Source organism: Salvelinus namaycush, chromosome 23 (assembly GCF_016432855.1).
Source record: "Salvelinus namaycush isolate Seneca chromosome 23, SaNama_1.0, whole genome shotgun sequence".
NCBI classification, from domain to species: Eukaryota; Metazoa; Chordata; class Actinopteri; order Salmoniformes; family Salmonidae; genus Salvelinus; species Salvelinus namaycush.
In genome coordinates, this window is record NC_052329.1 from 40812441 (window position 1) to 40831794 (window position 19354).

The following is a 19354-nucleotide window of genomic DNA, read 5'->3' on the forward strand; positions in this document are numbered from 1 at the left end:
TCTAACCTCTCTGGATTACAACCAAACTATGATAAGTGGATCACAAAAAAATGCAACTTTTACATTTCCCTGTATTTTACCAATAAAATGGTCTGACGGTGAAGTGGACATACTCTGTATTCATATCCCGAAAGAAAGAAACGATCTCACTACAATACATTTTTATAGAAAGGTAGCAAAAATAGATAACATCTTGCTACTATGGAAAGGTAAATACCTGTGTATTTGTGGACAAATCACCCTGTATAATGATTTAGTCATATCCCAGTTTACCTACTTACATATGGCCCTGCCTACACCGAATGACTTGTTTTTATAATTATACGAGCAAAAGATATTCCTCTTTATTTGGAATGGCAAGCCAGACAAAATTTAAACCCGCCTATACAGTGGGGAGAACAAGTATTTGATACACTGCCAATTTTGCAGGTTTTCCTACTTACAAAGCATGTAGAGGTCTGTAATTTTTATCATTAGTACACTTCAACTGTGAGAGACGGAATCTAAAACAAAAATCCAGAAAATCACATTGTATGATTTTTAAGTAATTAATTTGCATTTTATTGCATGACATAAGTATTTGATCACCTACCAACCAGTAAGAATTCCGGCTCTCACAGACCTGTTAGTTTTTCTTTAAGAAGCCCTCCTGTTCTCCACTCATTACCTGTATTAACTGCACCTGTTTGAACTCGTTACCTGTATAAAAGACACCTGTCCACACACTCAATCAAACAGACTCCAACCTCTCCACAATGGCCAAGACTAGAGAGCTGTGTAAGGACATCAGGGATAAAATTGTAGACCTGCACAAGGCTGGGATGGGCTACAGGACAATAGGCAAGCAGCTTGGTGAGAAGGCAACAACTGTTGGCGCAATTATTAGAAAATGGAAGAAGTTCAAGATGACGGTCAATCACCCTCGGTCTGGGGCTCCATGCAAGATCTCACCTCGTGGGGCATCAATGATCATGAGGAAGGTGAGGGATCAGCCCAGAACTACACGGCAGGACCTGGTCAATGACCTGAAGAGAGCTGGGACCACAGTCTCAAAGAAAACCATTAGTAACACACTACACCGTCATGGATGAAAATCCTGCAGCGCACGCAAGGTCCCCCTGCTCAAGCCAGCGCATGTCCAGGCCCGTCTGAAGTTTGCCAATGACCATCTGGATGATCCAGAGGAGGAATGGGAGAAGGTCATGTGGTCTGATGAGGCAAAAATAGAGCTTTTTGGTCTAAACTCCACTCGCCGTGTTTGGAGGAAGAAGAAGGATGAGTACAACCCCAAGAACACCATCCCAACCGTGAAGCATGGAGGTGGAAACATCATTCTTTGGGGATGCTTTTCTGCAAAGGGGACAGGACGACTGCACCGTATTGGGGGGAGGATGGATGGGGCAATGTATCGCGAGAACTTGGCCAACAACCTCCTTCCCTCAGTAAGAGCATTGAAGATGGGTCGTGGCTGGGACAGCATGACAACGACCCGAAACACACAGCCAGGGCAACTAAGGAGTGGCTCCGTAAGAAGCATCTCAAGGTCCTGGAGTGGCCTAGCCAGTCTCCAGACCTGAACCCAATAGAAAATCTTTGGAGGGAGCTGAAAGTCTGTATTGCCCAGCGACAGCCCCGAAACCTGAAGGATCTGGAGAAGGTCTGTATGGAGGAGTGGGCCAAAATCCCTGCTGCAGTGTGTGCAAACCTGGTCAAGAACTACAGGAAACGTATGATCTCTGTAATTGCAAACAAAGGTTTCTGTACCAAATATTAAGTTCTGCTTTTCTGATGTATCAAATACTTATGTCATACAATAAAATGCAAATGAATTACTTAAAAATCATACAATGTGATTTTCTGGATTTTTGTTTTAGATTCCGTCTCTCACAGTTGAAGTGTACCTATGATACAAATTACAGACCTCTACATGCTTTGTAAGTAGGAAAACCTGCAAAATCGGCAGTGTATCAAATACTTGTTCTCCCCACTGTATATATATAATGAATAGGAATTTGGAGGGCTGATATGATTAAATATTCAAGAATTTAACCTCTACACTAAAGGCTTCAGACATACAAAAGTAGTATTTAAATCCGAACTGGTTTTCCAGCAGATTAGTAAGAATGGCTAACCCCGGTTTTAAAAAATTCCCTTTTCCCTTTATTCAGATTACAACCTCTCACTTTCGTTTATTTGAAAATGAAATCATCTACAGAATATCTCCAGCTATTTTTTTTAAAATAAGCCATAGAAAGCTGGTTGTAATTTCAGCTTCATCTACCAGAAAAGACCAAACAAATATTACAACAAATATTATGGTCCAACTCATATATTGTAACTGATAAAACTTTTTTTTTTTTAAATCTATCATCTTTGTTAATGATATCATAAATTGGACTGGTGGAGTTATGTCACACATGCAGCTAACAAAATATATAGACATGTCTGCTCTATCCAAAAATACAACCAACTGATTGCAGCATTACCGTGAAAATGGAAGAGGCAAGTGGAAGGGGGAGAAGATAAGGAACCTGTCAGTCAACCCTACATTAAAGACCAAATTTGGTTAAAGAAAATTGTGCTAAATATAAAAGTATTCCAGTTTAATTTAAGGACCCAACAATTAACAGCTGCGCCATACAGTTTGCAAAATAGTTGGGAAGAGATTTTTGATCTACTGATTCCATGGCACATGGTTTGTGAACTGATTCAAATTATGATATAAAATTCTTGCAATCAATAGTATGTTATGCATATGGGGAATACAACCATCCCAGCTCTGTAGATTTTGCTGCGAAGAGACAGAATCATTAAATCAATTGTTTTGGTACTGCCCATACGTAGTTTGCTTTTGGTCATAGGTTCAGGAATAGCTGAAGATTTGCAACTTTACCTGGAGCCAACTCTGCAAATAGCACAAATATAATACTACTCTTAGTAAAATTACAGCAGGGTTGAAAAATATATGGTAATTAGAAAAAAACGGATGTTTCACAGGGATAGATGGGAGGGGTTGAGAGTAGCTGAAGGGTGGGACTAAAAACAAATAAAAACAAATAAAAAATGATAACTATTGTAAAATATACAGTGTCCGTAAAATGTATATAGTATGATTAAGCTGGAAGTAGAAGCCTATGCATTGTCGTCCATTAGTTTACTCCAATTAGGGGAGGGGTGTATGGGTTAGGGGAGATTGCATCATTTCCAAACAATTACAATGATAGAACCCCCAATCTATCTGCAATATTAAAGCTAATCTAACTCCTAACAAAAAAGAAAATACAATTTAATAAAACACTGTGACCGAACCTTGACAGGCTGATCTTGGTAATCCAGTCAAGGGTATTGACATCCATATGCTATTGAATTGGAATTTACTGTGTGGTGCAATTTACTAGGTTTGAATCGTATTTATTCTGAGTAAAGCCGATTGATGTTTAGGGATTTATTTATTTATTTTAAACAAATGTTTAGGGATAGTGCAATTAAAGGTGGAGTTGCAGATTAAATAGACCCAGTGCTCTGGGCAGTATGATGTAGTACCATGTAAGCACTTGAAGGGGCAATCTGCAGTTCAAAGAACAATAAAGTGGCCATCCCGCCAGCGTTTTGGTAAACAGCTGAGGGACGTGGCTGGAGAAATGTAAACACTCTCAAATTCATAGACAGAGCTATGGATTCAAGGACTGACTGACCATCCATGAGATCAAAATGATAGTTTTAACTGTGCTTTGAGGCTATACAGTGTTTGTTGACAATAACATTGTTTACAAATCGCAGATGGCCCCTTTAAAGGGACGAATCCTAATTTGAGATACATGCACTGTAATACAGAGCCAGACGATACCCAAACTTTTCGTGTTTGATTTATGCAAACACTTTTCGTGTTTGATTTATGCAAATGTGAAGGATATTACGCTGCTTACTTGGCGAGTACCACTTCCTCCTGACTTGGCTCATACCGAGGCTTGAACCCATGATCTCTGCCTCGTAAACACAGACCACTGCCCTATTGAAGCATCTTACCCAGTAGCGCTACCGAAAATCTAGCTATTTGTCAACGCAAGTGGAGACACTTCAGGTGAGTTTCACAGATCGCGATCTGCTAGACATCTTGAGTACCATGCTCAAATGAAGGAGTGGTTCCTAAATGATTGCTTATATAGTTGTTCCAAACCTTATAATCTCATCATACAGCAAAAGAGAGACCCATTTTAGCTCTACACACCTGCACTTGAACTGGGATCATTTTGTGAACCCTGAAATAAAAGAATAGAAGAAAAATATTCAAAAACACACGTTTCTGCAGCGTCACATCAAATTACTCAACTGTAACTTCTAAGACCAAAAAAATCGAATTAGCCAAACGAAAGGATGCTAAAAATGTACCTGTTGTTATACAATGCACACGTAACCAACCTATTACAGACCACAGGAAAGACCTCAAGTAGATTGGTATACAATCTGAAAAGTCATTATGTGCTTGCTTTGTGCAGAGCGAGAGTGAGTATTGAGCTGTTACCGTCGGTGCAGGTGCCTGTTGTGAGCGATTGGTGTTTATCACTGTCCTGTTGAGGAGTGTTTTGCATGGTTCCTCCTTCTCCTTCAAGGTACTTATGTAGCAATCAGCCTTTTCCACAGCTCTCTGCTGAGACGTTACATCAGAGGAGTTCAGATCCTTGACCAGGTCGCCTGTATAAGAACATCACAGATTACACAGAGTAAACTAAAGAGATTAAATCAAATACAATTTTAGTTGTCACACGCCCCTGAATAAAATGGGTGTAGTCTTTACCGTGAAAGGCTTGCTTACGAGCCCTTCCCAATGATGCAGAGTTAAAAAATAATAATAAAAAGGAAATAATAATAAATAACACAAGAGGAATAAAATACACAAGAATGAAGCTAGAGTATATATATATAGAGAGTACCGGTACCAGATCAATGTGCAGGGGTACGAGGTAATTGAGGTATGCATTTACATGAAGGCAGGGTAAAGTGACTAGGCATCAAGATAGATAATAATGAGAGTAAAAATAAAGAACAGAGTAGCAACAGCATGTAATGACTGTAAAAGTGTGTGTGTGTGTGTGTGTGTCGGTATGCATGTGTGTATTTGTGTTGCCGTTATACGTGTGTGTGTGTTATCTACATGTACTGTATGTGTGTGCATGTATGTAATGTATGTGAATGTGTGGGGCTGTTGTGTGAGTGTCAGTGTGTGAGTATGTAACGTGTATGTACTGTATAGTCTTGTGAGAGCACATAGAGTCACTGCAAGATAGGGTCAGTGCAAATTGAACGGATAACCATTTAATTAACTATATAGCAGTCTTATGGATATGGGGTAGAAGCTGTCGCAGAGCCTGTTGGTCCGAGAGTCGAAGCTGAGGTACCGTTTGCCGGACAGTAGCAGTGTGAACGGTATATGGCTTGGGTGGCTGGAGTCTTTGGTCATTTTTCACGCCTTTCTCCGACACCGTCTGATTTTATTTAAAAAATATATATATATTTAACCAGGTAGGCCAGTTGAGAACATGTTCTCATTTACAACTGCGACCTGGCCAAGATAAAGCAAAGCAGTGCGACACAAACAACACAGAGTTACACATGGGATAAACAAACGTACAGTCAATAACACAATAGAAAAATCTATATACAGTGTGTGCAAATGTAGTAAGATTAGGGAGGTAGGGCAATAAATAGGCCATAGTGGCTAAATAATTACAATTTAGTATTAATACTGGAGTGATAGATGTGCAGAAGATGAATGGGCAAGTAGAAATACTGGGGTGCAAAGGAGCAAAAAATAAATAACAATATGGGGATGAGGTAGTTGGGTGGGCTATTTACAGATGGGCTGTGTACAGGTGCAATGATCGGTAAGCTGCTCTGACAGCTGATGCCTAAAGTTAGTGAGGGAGATATAAGACTCTATCTTCAGTGATATTTGCAATTCGTTCCAGTCATTGGCAGCAGAGAACTGGAAGGAAAGGCGGCCAAACGAGGAGTTGGCTTTGGGGATGACCAGTGAAATATACCTGCTGAAGCGCGGAAGGATACTTTGTTGCGAAATAGGAAGCTGATTCTAGATTTAATTTTGGATTGGAGATGCTTAATGTGAGTCTGGAAGGAGAGTTTACAGTCTAACCAGACACCTAGGTATTTGTAGTTGTCCACATATTCTAAGTCAGAACCGTCCAGAGTAGTGATGCATAGAGGCTAGAATGACTACAACGTGACTGCTATGAAAGTGAACTGTGTTTATGCATGATCAGGGGTGTATTCATTCCAAGGATTCTGTTGAAAAACGTTTCTTAAATAGAAGAAAACGAAACAGGCATAAAAATACCTGAATTTGACCAATACACCCTAGATAAGCTAGATGCAGACACGAGTGTGCAAGGGGGTATTGCATGTGTCACTCTCTATCATCTAAAATGTGTATCTCTACCTGTGTGCACCTACATTGTAAACGTTCATTCATAAACTAGGTTGTAGCAACCTCATGATAGGTATAGGGAAAATTCTAGTATCATGTAGTAGCCTAAATCTATGTTTCATTGAACTGGGTGCATAGAATGTGAATGACAGTCATCCAACATGCTGTAATAGAAAAGAAAATCGTCCTCCCGCATCATAAACGGCACTGGCCGCCACTGCTTTCCAGAAATTAGGCTACTGGCTGCCCCAAAAGCCTAGATGCTAGCTAGCTAACGTTAGATACAGTATTCTAAAGTTAGAGCTAACGTTAGCCAACTACATTGGTCTTATGTCTTTCACCAGAACAGTCAGCTAAACTGACTTGACTGTATCTGTCCCTAACAAATTTCACACTCAGCTAACGTTAGTTGCTAGTAGCTAGTACTCTAGCTAGCTTCAAACTCGAACGCACACTTACCTAACGTCAGCTAGCTAACGTTACTGTGGATTAATAACTGGTGGTGGTGCTGGTACAGTACTTACTTATTTCATCAACATTCTTCAAGAAACTCTCAAAATCCTCGAACTCTTTTGTCATGTTGATTTATTTACTAGTAATCTGCTAAACGGAGATTATGCAATACCAAGGAAAGAAGGTATTTGATTTGTTTAGCTAGTTACTGTAGCTACAATAGCTGTGGATGACAAACTTTACTCTTCCTCTTGATTTGAGTGTGTAATGTACTTGTAACTATGGTAACGGAAAACTCTTTTTCTTCCAAGTGGGGATTGGATTTCTAAAGGTCACGTGCTCTAAGTAGGGGCGTGTGGTTTCGAAGCGTTCAATATCCCGTGCAGCACCTTAACTACACTTTCTACAAACAAATGTATAAAGGCTTGATACAGTATATTAGGCCTGTGACAACAGCTCCAGTCATATAGCAGTGAGTGTTTGCCACTGCCACCCCGCTGAAGAGCACAAGCTCACCTTTATTTCAGTCAACTCTTCGGTTCATAATGGACCGCTTACAGCCGTATCTGAACACAAAAAGACCAAGAGTGCCGCCATGAGATTTTCAGGGGTATTGCAAATGTGCACAGTTTACTAAAACTTCTTCAAATGGAGTGATGTCCCCCTATTGTACCCTGAATTGTACTATTGTAAGCATGCATTTTTATCATGTAGCATAAATGCACCAAGGTACTAGGTCATTCTATAATTTTAAATGAATAATAACTACTGGAACTGGATTATGCATCACAGCAAAGTAATCAATATTTTAGAAAGACAGATTAACAATTTACTGAATAGTACCCCCCAGGTGAGTAATTAAACCTGATTCTGCTGGGAAGGATTCTTTTGAATCTGAGTTGCAACCAAAGTAGCAGCAAATTAAAACAACCACTGAATAAAGGCCTGTTGATCCCCAATCACCACCACTTATTTGCAGTGGCGACCCGTCATTCATTTTTGCATGTTATTTTGGCATTAATACGTGTCACATATCAGTTTGCAACAAATGTAAGAATAATAATAATAATAATTGAGTTAATAAAGCCGCATACAAACATGGTCTCTTTTTTGCTTTTTTGAGTAAGTTAGCTCCAAAATGTAGGTGTTTCAGCCTTGCTCAGTGCTTTCTGTGGTTGTGGGGCAGCCAGCGGAAAATATGGAGTATAGGGGTTGGTAATATTCTCTAGTTGCGCCGTGATTGGCTCAGTGTTCTGTTACTCATGGGGACACTACGTCACCGCAAAATCTATGGGTAGAGCTCGAAAATTCAAGCCCCTTGGGTGCTGCTATAGAGTTACATTAGAAATACACATCCAAGAAGGCTCAAGGTCATTGGCCACAGATAAAATGACGTCAAATCACGTTATATCTACCGTAGCTTTGTTTGGACTGATCATGTCAGCATCATACTTTCAAACTCTTAGCTAGCAAGTTAGCAGTCATCATCATGAATCAAGTCGACAATCTACTGGCAAATACTTATTAATTCTTGTCATATGAAGAGAAATTATGAAGAGAAATTATAGATAAAACCTATCGGTGCTTTTCGGCCATTAGACATAAACATTACACAACAAGTTGGAATCACAAATTCAACAATGAGAGATTTGGAAGGAATCAGTGGCTAACTGCAAGCGTTGTAAAGCAATCACTAGCCGACTATTCAGTGGAGTGGGTGTGTGGTCAAAGTCTGGGTTTAACGGTCTCTTTTCCAAGCTTAGAAGGATAAACATTCAACTCCATGAGCCATAACAGGTTGAATACATTGGCCATGCTGTCAATCCAGCATGACTTCTGCAAGGTTCAAAACAACTGGAAACTCTGAAATCTCAGACTTCAGTGAGTTCAAAGCAACTGGGAAGTCAGAAAAAAACTAGCTCCGACTGGGAAAATACATCCATCAAACTCGAAATTCCAAGTCGGGAACTCAGGCTTCTTTCTAGTGCGCCGACTTGAAGATCACTGACATCATGATTCAACCTTTTTTTCAGAGTTCGCAGTTCTCTTGAAGCACCATAAATCCAGAGAATTGTCTGCTTATATGCCCCCTTTACTTATCCTACAGTTCTGACTTGGTGTACTGGGAGAATACTGTAAGAAGGTCCCATGTTCTGAATTCTGTCGCTGTACATTTAAAAAATGCTGAACAAATAGTTATATTGACTACGTCCGTCCTAGCTCGCTCATTAATGTCTTAATCAAAATTATGGATTGCTTCTTATACGCTCATCATCCCATTATGCCATAGTTTGTACATCTCAATTGTCAGTAGAAACCACATTTGTTTAAACAAGTCAGCCATATCAGCCATGTTTTTAAAAGGGCAGTAAATTAGGCTGAATTAACTGTTTTGCAGCCAGACAAGCCTCCGCTGATAGCCAGGTGTAGCAGTGGTAAGGATTCACTACGTGGAGCTGAAAAAAAAGCTCTGCTGTTGGGACAGCTTTATGTAGGCCCTAACAGTTTGTGGGCACTATTTGTCACCATCATAGTGCAATGAATTGTGGGAGTTTGCCCCACCAAGATTTCCATGCTAAAATCGCCACTGCTTATTTGGGACATACATTGACCAGCTCCAACTTGGTTCACTTTAGTACATCCAACTACAGAAAAACAGAAACAATGGAGGGAACCCAAGTCTGCACTAATGTGCCATCCTACCTAGGATGGTCAATTTTTAACACCTTATGTTGCTGTCTCCCTTTTCAAATCAAATCAATTAAGTTTGATGTGTCACATGCTTCGTAAACAACAGGTGTAGACTAACAGTGAAATGCTTACTTCCCAAAAATGCTGAGAGAAAAATAGAAAATGAACAACAGGAGGAATAAATACACAATGATTAACGATAACTTGGCTATATACACGGGGTACCGGTACCGAGTCGATGTGCAGAGGTACTAGGTAATTGAGGTAGTAGATATGTTCATATAGGTAGGGGTAAATTGACTAGGCAACAGGATAGATAAACAGTATCAGCGACTGTAAGGAGTCAAATGAGTTAGTGCAAAAAGGGTCAATGCAGATAGTTAGGGTAGCTATTTGGTTAACTATTTAGCAGTCTTATGGCTTGGGGATAGAAGCTGTTTTAGGGTCATGTTGGTTTCAGACTTGATGCAACGGTACCAGTTGCCGTGCGGTAGTAGAGAGTACAGTCTATGACTGAGTCTTTGACCATTTTTAAGGCCTTCCTCTGACACCGCCTAGTATATAGGTCCTGAATGGCAGGAAGCTTGGCCCCAGTGATGTACTGGTCGGATGGTCTTATGGTCAGATGTCGAGCAGTTGCCATACCAGGCAATGATGCAACCTGTCAGGAAGCTTCCGATGGTGCAACTGTAGAACTTCTTTAGGATCTGGGAACCCATGCTAAATCAGTCTCCTAAGGGGGAAAATATGCTGTCGTGCCCTCTTCATAACTGTCTTGGTGTGTTTGGACCATGAGCGTTTGTTGGTGATGTGGACACCAAGGAACTTGAGACTCTCTACCCGCTCCTCTACAGCCCATCATTGAGATATGGCCCATAATACCCTGTTGTCCATGATCAGCTCCTTGTCTTGCTCACGTTGAGGGAGAGGTTGTTGTCCTGGCATCACACGGCCAGATCTCTGACCTCCTCACTATAGGCTGTCTCATCATTGTCTGTGATCAGGCCTACCAGTTGTCAGCCAACTTAATGATGGTGTTGGAGTCGTGCTTGCCCACACAGTCATGGGATGGGTGAACAGGGAGTACAGAGGGGACTATGCACACACCCCTGAGGGGCCCCCGGGTTGAGGGTCAACATGGCGGATATGTTGTTGCCTACTCTCACCACCTGGTGGCAGACCGTCAGGAAGTCCAGGATCCAGTTGCAGAGTTGTTCAGTCTCAGGGTACTGAGCATAGCGATGAGCTTAGTGAGCACTATGTTGTGTTGAATGCTGAGCTGTAGTCAATGAACAGCATTCCCACATAGGTGTTCCTCTTGTCCAGGTGGGAGAGGGCAGTGTGGAGTGCAATAGAGATCCAGGGTGTCTGGGCTGTTTGTGTTGATGTGAGCCATGACCAGCCTTTCAATTTCAATGCATTTCATGGCTACAGATGTGAGTGCTATGGGGCAATAGTCATTTAGACAGGTTACCTTGGCGTTCTTGGGCAAAAGGGACTATAGTATTACAGACTGGATCAGGGAGAAATTGAAAATGTCAGTGAAGACACATGCTCTGAGTAAGCGTCCTGGTAATCCGTCTGGCCATGCGGCCTTGTTAATGTTAACCCGTTTAAACGTCTTACACACGTCAGCTACGGAGAACGAGATCACACAGTCGTCCGGAACAACTGGTACTCTCATGCATGGTTTAGTGTTGCTTGCTTTGAAGGCATTTAACTCTTCTGATAGTCTTGCATCACTGGGCAGATCGCAGCTGGATTTCCCTTTGTAATCCATGATAGTTTGCAAGCCCTGCCACATCTGACGAGTGTCAATCTTAGTCCTGTTTTGACGCTTTGCCTGGTTGAGAGCTCGTCGGTGGTCAGAGCGGGATTTCCGCTCCTTGAAAGCTCTAGCCTTTAGCTCAGTGTGGCTATTGTCCGTAATCCATGGCTTCTGGTTGGGATATGTACGTACCGTCACTGTGGGGACGAGTCGAGGAAGCACTTATTAATGAAGCCAGTGACTGATGTGGTAAACTTTTCAGTGTTATCGGATGAATCCCTGAACATATTCCAGACTGTACTCGCAAAACAATCCTGTAGCTTAGCATTGCTTCATCTGACCACATCCGTATTGAATGCGTCACTTGTTTGAGTTTTTGCATGTAAGCAGGAATCTTGAGGATGGTCAGATTTGCCAAAGGGAGGGCGAGGGAGAGCTTTGTATGAGTTTCTGTGTGTGGGTTAAAGGTGATCTAGAGTTGTGTGGCTTCTAGTTGCACAGATGACAGGCTGGTAAAAATGAGTTAAAAACAGATTTCAGTTTCCCTGCATAAAAATCACCGGCCACTAGAAGCGCCACCTCTGAATGTGCATTTTCTTGTTTACTTATGGCCCTATCAAATAAAATCTCATTTCTATTTGTCACATGCGTCGAATACAATAGACCTTACTGTGAAATGCTTACTTATACAGCTCATTGAGTGTGGTCTTAGTGCCAGCATTGGTTTGTGATGGTAAATAGACAGCTTCGAAAAATAAAGTTGAAAACTCTCTTGGTAAATAGTATGGTCTGCAGCTTATCATGGGGTATTCTTACAAAAAATTTGACACTTCCTTAACATTAGAGATCGCACCTGCTGTTAACAAATATTTACACACCTCGACCCTTCGTCTTACTCAGAACTGCTGCAATAGTTTGCTCATGCAGGGTAGGAGATCCACAATTCAAGCATGTGCTGATTAACTACTGAATTGCTTGTGTGATTTTTTAAAGTGTATTCTATGGCTATCTAAGTGAAAGTGGGATAACGTAATGATTATCTCCCATTGTATGTTTGAAGGCAGATAATGCAAACGGAGTTGGAGAGGCAACAGTGGAAGCAGTGTCACGATCGTTATAATGAGTGGACCAAGATGCAGCATGGTATGGTTCCATCCTCTTTATTAGGTAGTGAAACTCAAAGAAAACAATAAATCGCAAAACGAAATGTGAAGCTACTATAGTGCTCACAGGCAACTATACATAGTCAAGATCCCACAAAGCACAATGGGGAAATGGCTGCCTAAATATCCCCAATCAGAGACAACGATAAACAGCTGCCTCTGATTGGGAACCATACCAGGCCAACATAGATCATTAATCACCTAGATAACCCACCCTAGTCACTGTCACGCCCCAACCAACATAGAGAATAAACAGCTCTCTATGGTCAGGGTGTGAGACAGAGCCGTCCAGGATAGCCATCGTTGTACTTGTGTTGGGCATCATTATTATTGCACTAAATGTGCATGAAAAAGGAGGATATGTTTTTGTACCATCTTTTGCCCATTGCATTCCTAGGGCTGCAAATGTTTTCCTTTTACAACTTCATACAACACATCAGCCCAGACCGGCCTTGATGAGGACCAGCTGTGCCCCTAACCGAGCCCCAGTGTAAACAAATGCCCTGCAAGCAATTAACAGACCAGCGCTTGTGCTCCATACTCACAGAGTGTGTTCTTATCATGTTACTGTATTTTCTTTTGTCAAGACCCAATTGTCATCCCTGCCTCGCGGGGCGGGCGGGTTTAAGGTCATGAAACATTGTGTGGTTGGATGGGTGGAGGACGGGTTGAATTAAGTGAAAACAATGCATTATTAAAAGACCCATAAATCATGTTTATTTCTTGTGCAATTCATATTTAGAGGCTACATTGAGGTTTTTATTTGATTATTTATTATCTGGCATTAGTGAGTAAGCCTAAGCTTTAGGGCCTAACTGTGCTCGCGCCAAATAAATTAATCAATGTTGAAGAACAATGTCATTCTTCTATAAATGTTCAAGAGAGAAAAAAGGGAACTGTACAGCACATCTTCTATATTTGCAGCTTAGGGTCGGGTGTGGGCCTGAGATTTTAACTTCGGCTTATTAGCAATTGTGTGTGGGTGCGGGAGAACAAACAGCTGACCCGCGCATCATTAGTACTCAGGCTACATTATGGTGAAACATTCATTATTTTCTGTTCTCATTATTACTCCATAATAAAGGAACTTGTCTGCACCATTGTAGTCTCTTCAGAAAGCCACTGTGCATCAGCAGTGTCTTCAGCAAACACTAGAGGGTGACATTTACTGATTGGCCCCAACCATGTTAGCAATCATCTAACAATGCACTGTATTGTGAATCAGAGTCATTGCTGCACACACAAAAAAAAACATCTGCTCGGTTATATAACCCACGTTTTGGTTTTAAGTTAATTAGACCAGTAGTTCCCAAGCTTTTTCGGTTACTGTACCACCAACTGAATTTGGCTCTGCCCGGAGTACAGCTGAAGCACTCCCTCATGTGCACTTTACCAGTAACCCTATGAGCTCATGAGTCTTTTGCAGTACACCCTGTGGGTAGGCCAAGTTTATTTTAATTTCATTTATCCGTCATTTTACCAGGTAAGTTGACTGAGAACACGTTCTCATTTACAGCAACGACCTGGGGGATAAAAGTACTGTCACGGCCGTTAAAAGGAGAGGACCAAGGTGCAGTGTGGTCAGCGTACATTTTCTTTATTTAATCCAAATTGACGCCGAACAAATCAATAAACACTACAAAACCAAACAGTGAAGCTCAAAGGCTATGTGCCCTAAACAAAGTCAACTTCCCACAAACACAAGTGGAAAAAAGAGCTACCTAAGTATGGTTCTCAATCAGAGACAACGATAGACAGCTGTCCCTGATTGAGAACCATACTCGGCCAAAACATAGAAATAGAAAATCATAGAAAAACAAAACATAGAATGCCCACCCCAACTCACGCCCTGACCAAACCAAAATAGAGACATAAAAAAGGATCTCTAAGGTCAGGGCGTGACAAGTACCCTCAGGGGTCCTGTACCCCTGGTTGGGAACCACTGCACTTTTTTTGTTTGATAGTGTAATATCATCTTTCCTAAATTGTTAATCCACGCTGGGGATAATTTATTTAAAATGAATAGATTAATATCTCACAAAAACAATACATATTTTGTCTTCTTCCTGCATCTCTTGCTAGGTTGGCGTTAGAAGAGTGACTTGAAACAGCCTGAAAGCGTTCCTGTATTACAGTTGGAATGTTAATGAAAACCAGACAAGCCCAAAAGGATGCATGTTTGGGTTGTTCATAGTCCTCATCAGCACGCAACTCCAGTACTGAATATACTCACCAAGGAACACTGAACACCATGGAACACTTTTTGTTTGTTAGAGGAACTGTAGCCTACAACAGCCTTCATTAGTTATTCCGTCTGATGAGAGCCAGGCCTGGGTTCAACTGGTATTTGTTTTCTTTCGAACACTTTAGCTGCGCTTTATTGAGCTTACCTGTTGTAATGGGACCAGCGGAGTAGTCACAAAACTGCAAACCCCACCCTTATGGCACTTCAGTCAGGCTCAAACAAACGTTCAAAACATTTGGATACTATTTGAATCCAGGTCTAATGAGAGCCAAAATTTAAAAAAGAGTACATTATTATATACTGAACGAAAATATAAACGCAACATGTAAAATGTTTGTCCCATTTTTAATGATCTGAAATAAAATATCTATTATTTTTCTCCATATGGACAAAAAGCCTATTTCTCTCAATGTTTTGCACAAATTTGTTTATATCCCTGTTAGTGAGCATTTCTCTTTTGCCAAGATAATCCATCCACCTGACAGGTGTGACAAATCCAGAAGCTGATTAAACAGCATGATCATTATACAGGTGCACCTTGAATTGGGGACAATAAAAGGCTACTCTAAAATATGTAGTTTTGTCACACAACACAATGCCACAGATGTCTCAAGTTTTGAGGGAGCATGCAGTTGGCATGCTGACTGGAGGAATGTCCACCAAAGCTGTTGGCAGAGTATTGAATGTTAATTTCTCTACCATAAGCTGCCTCCAACGTTGTTTTAAAGAATGTGACAGTACATCCAACTGGCCTCACAACCGCAGACCACGTGTAACCATGCCAGACCAGGACCTCCACATTCAGCTTTTTCACCTGCGGGATCTTCTCAGATGAGACACCTGGACAGCTGATGAAACTGTGGGTTTGCACAACCAAAGAATTTGTTCACAAACTTTCAGGGATGCTCATCTGCGTGCTCGTCATCCTCACCAGGGTCTTGACATGACTGCAGTTCGGCATCGTAACCGACTTCAGTGGCAAATGCTCACCTTTGATGGCCACTGGCACGCTGGAGATGTGTGCTCTTAACAATTTAATCCCGGTTTCAACTGTACCGAACAGATGGCAGACAGCTTGTATGGCGAAATGTGGGCAAGCGGTTTGCTGATGTCAACATTGTGAACAGGGTGCCCCATGGTGGTGGTGGGGTTATAGTCTGGGTAGGCATAAGCTATGAACAACAAACACAATTGCATTTTATCGATGGCAATTTGAATGCACAGAGATACCGTGACGAGATCCTGAGGCCCTTTGTCGTGCCATTCATCCACCTCATGTTCCAGCATGAAAACAAGTTCTCATTTTCAACTGCAACCTGGCTAAGATAAAGCAAAGCAGTGAGACAAAAACAACAACACAGAGTTACACATGGGATAAACAAACGTACAGTCAATAACACAAGAGAAAAATCTATGTACAGTGTGTGCGAATGTAGTAAGATTAGGGAGATAAGGCAAAAAAAATAGGTCATAGAGGCAAAATAATTACAATTTAGCATTAACACTGGGGTGATAGATGTGCAGATGATGATGTGCAGGTAGAGACACTGGAGTGCAAAAGAGCAAAAAAAATATATATATATATATATATATATGGGGATGAGGTAGTTGGGTGTGCTATTTACAGATGAGCTGTGTACAAGTACAGTGATATGTGAGCTGCTCTGACAGCTGATGCTTAAAGTTAAAGAGGGAGATATAAGACTCCAGCTTCAGTGATTTTTGCAATTCGTTCCAGTCATTGGCAGCAGAGAACTGGAAGGAAAGGCGACCAAAGAGGTGTTGGCTTTGGGGATGACCAGTGAAATATACCTGCTGGAGCACGTGCTACAGGTGGGTGTTGCTATGGTGACCATTGAGTTGAGATAAGGCGGGGCTTTACCTAGCAAAGACTTATAGATGACCTGGAACCAGTGGGTTTGGCGACGAATATGTAGCGAGGGCCAGCCAACAAGAGACTACAGGTCGCAGTGGTGGGGAGTATATGGGGCTTTGGTGACAAATGGATGGCACTGTGATAGACAGTACTGTCTTTTATCGATGGCGGTTATGATATCGTTTGGGACCTTTGTGCGTGGCTGAGGTGCACCCATGACCAGCTTGGAAACCAGATTGCATAGTGGAGAAGGTACGGTGGGATTCGAAATGGTCGGTGATCTGTTTGTTAACTTGGCTTTTGAAGACCTTAGAAAGGCAGGGCAGGATGGATATAGGTCTATAACAGTTTGGGTTTAGAGTGTCTCCCCCTTTGAAGAGGGGGATGACCGTGGCAGCTTTCCAATCTTTAGGAATCTCAGACGATGCGAAAGAGATGTTGAACAGGCTAGTAATAGAGGTTGCAACAATTTCAGGTGGATCATTTTAGAAAGAGAGGGTCCAGATTGTCTAGCCCGGCTGATTTGTAGGGATCCAGATTTTGCAGCTCTTTCAGAACATCAGCTGTCTGGATTTGAGTGAATGAGAAGTGGGGGGGACTTGGGCAAGTTCCTGCGGGGGGTGCAGAGCTGTTGGCCGGGGTAGGGGTAGCCAGTTGGAAAGCATGGCCAGTTGTAGGAAAATGCTTTTTGAAATGATCAGTTATCGTAGATATATCGGTGGTGACTGTGTTTCCTAGCCTCAGTGCAGTGGGTAGCTGGGAGGAGGTGCTCTTATTCTCCATGGACTTTACAGTGTCCCTGAACTTTTTGGAATTAATGCTACAGGATGCAAATTTCTGTTTGAAAAAAGCTAGCCTTAGCTTTCTTAACTGACTGTGTATATTGGTTCCTGACTTGCCTGAAAAGTTGCATATCGCAGGGGCTATTCGATGCTAATGCAGTATGCCACAGGATGTTTTTGTGCTGGTTAAGGGCAGTCAAGTCTGGGGTGAACCAAGGACTATATCTGTTCTTAGTTCTAAATTTTTTGAATGGGGCATGCTTATTTAAGATGGTGAGGAAAGCACTTTTAAAGAGCAACCAGGCATCCTCTACTGACAGGATGAGGTCAATATCCTTCCAGGATACCCGGGCCAGGTTGATTAGAAAGGCCTGCTAGCTGAAGTTTTTTAGGGAGTGATTGACAGTGATGAGGGTTGGTTGTTTTACCGCGGACCCATTACGGACACAGACAATGAGGCAGTGATCGCTGAGATCCTGGTTGAAGACAGCAGAGGTGTATTTAGAGGGCAAGTTGGTCAGGATGATATCTATGAGGGTGCCCATGGTTACGAATGTAGGGTTGTACCTGGTAGGTTCCTTGATAATTTGTGTGAGATTGAGGGCATCTAGCTTAGTTTGTAGGACTGCCGGGGTGTTAAGCATATCCCAGTTTAGGTCACCTAACAGTACAAACTCTGAAGATAGATGAGGGGCATTCAATTCCCATATGGTGTCCAGGGCATAGCTGGGGGCTGAGGGGGGTCTATAACAAGCGGCAACGGTGAGAGACTTATTTCTGGAAAGGGGGATTTTTTAAAGTAGAAGCTCGAAATGTGTGGGCACAGACCTGGATAGTATGACAGAACTCTGCAGGCTCTCTCTACAGTAGATTACAACTCCGTTCCTATAGCAGTTCTATCTTGACGGAAAATTCCCCATAGCACTCACATCTGTAGCCATGAAATGCTTTGAAAGGCTGGTCATGGCTCACATCAACACAATCAGCCCAGACACCCTGGATCTCTATTGCACTTCACACTGCCCTCTCCCACCTGGACAAGAGGAACACATATGTGAGAATGCTGTTCATTGACTAAAGCTCAGCATTCAACACAACATAGTGCCCACTAAGCTCATCACTGTGCTCAGTAACCTGGGACTGAACACCTCCCTCTTCAACTGGATCCTGGACTTCCTGATGGTCTGCCCCCAGGTGGTGAGAGTACACATCCGCCATGCTGACCCTCAACCCGGGGGCCCCTCAGGGGTGCTTGCATAGTCCCCTCCTGTACTCCCTGTTCACCCTCGACTGTGTGGCCAAGCACAACTCCAACACCATCATTAAGTTGGCTGACGACACAACAGTGGTAGGCCTGAACATCTCTGCAGTAGATTGCAACTCTGCCCCCTTTGGCAGTTCTGTCTTGTCAGAAGATGTTGTAGTTGGGGATGGAAATTTCAGAATTACCACATTGGGTGAGGCGGGCTGCAGGAAAGTATATTCAGTCCGTAGATGGAAAGGGAGATTAAAATATATACGAAATATATACGGAAAAAAACAAGAAAAACAACTATTTGCACGGGACAAGACAAACACACGTCCGACTGCTACGCCATCTTGGTTTCGAATTTGTAATGTACGTCCCCATGTTGAAAGGATCTGTACACAATAACTGGAATCTGAAAATGTCCCTGTTCTTCCATGGCCTGTCTGCTCACCAGACATGTCACCCACTGAGGATGCTTGGGATGCTCTGGATCGATGTGTACGACAGAGTGTTCCAGTTCCTGCCGATATCCAGAAACTTCGCACAGCCATTGAAGAGGAGTGGGACAACATTCCACAGGCCACAATCAACCACCTGATCATCTCTATGCGAAGGAGATGTGTCGCCCTGCATGAGGCAAATGGTGGTCACACCAGATACTGACTGTTTTTCTGAATCACGCCCC

The 19354-nt window shown here is 42.2% G+C and overlaps 1 protein-coding gene across 1 annotated transcript in view; it reads right to left on the reverse strand.

The window, feature by feature from the left end:
* Positions 1-12842, reverse strand: part of ttc12 (tetratricopeptide repeat domain 12) — a 41978-nt gene extending 29136 nt beyond the window's left edge. Inside the window, 3 exon segments of the mRNA XM_038961890.1 lie at positions 4552-4692; positions 6967-7003; positions 12798-12842. Of these exon segments, the coding sequence (XP_038817818.1) occupies positions 4552-4692; positions 6967-7003; positions 12798-12842 (223 nt within the window).
* Positions 12843-19354: the final 6512 nt, after the last annotated feature.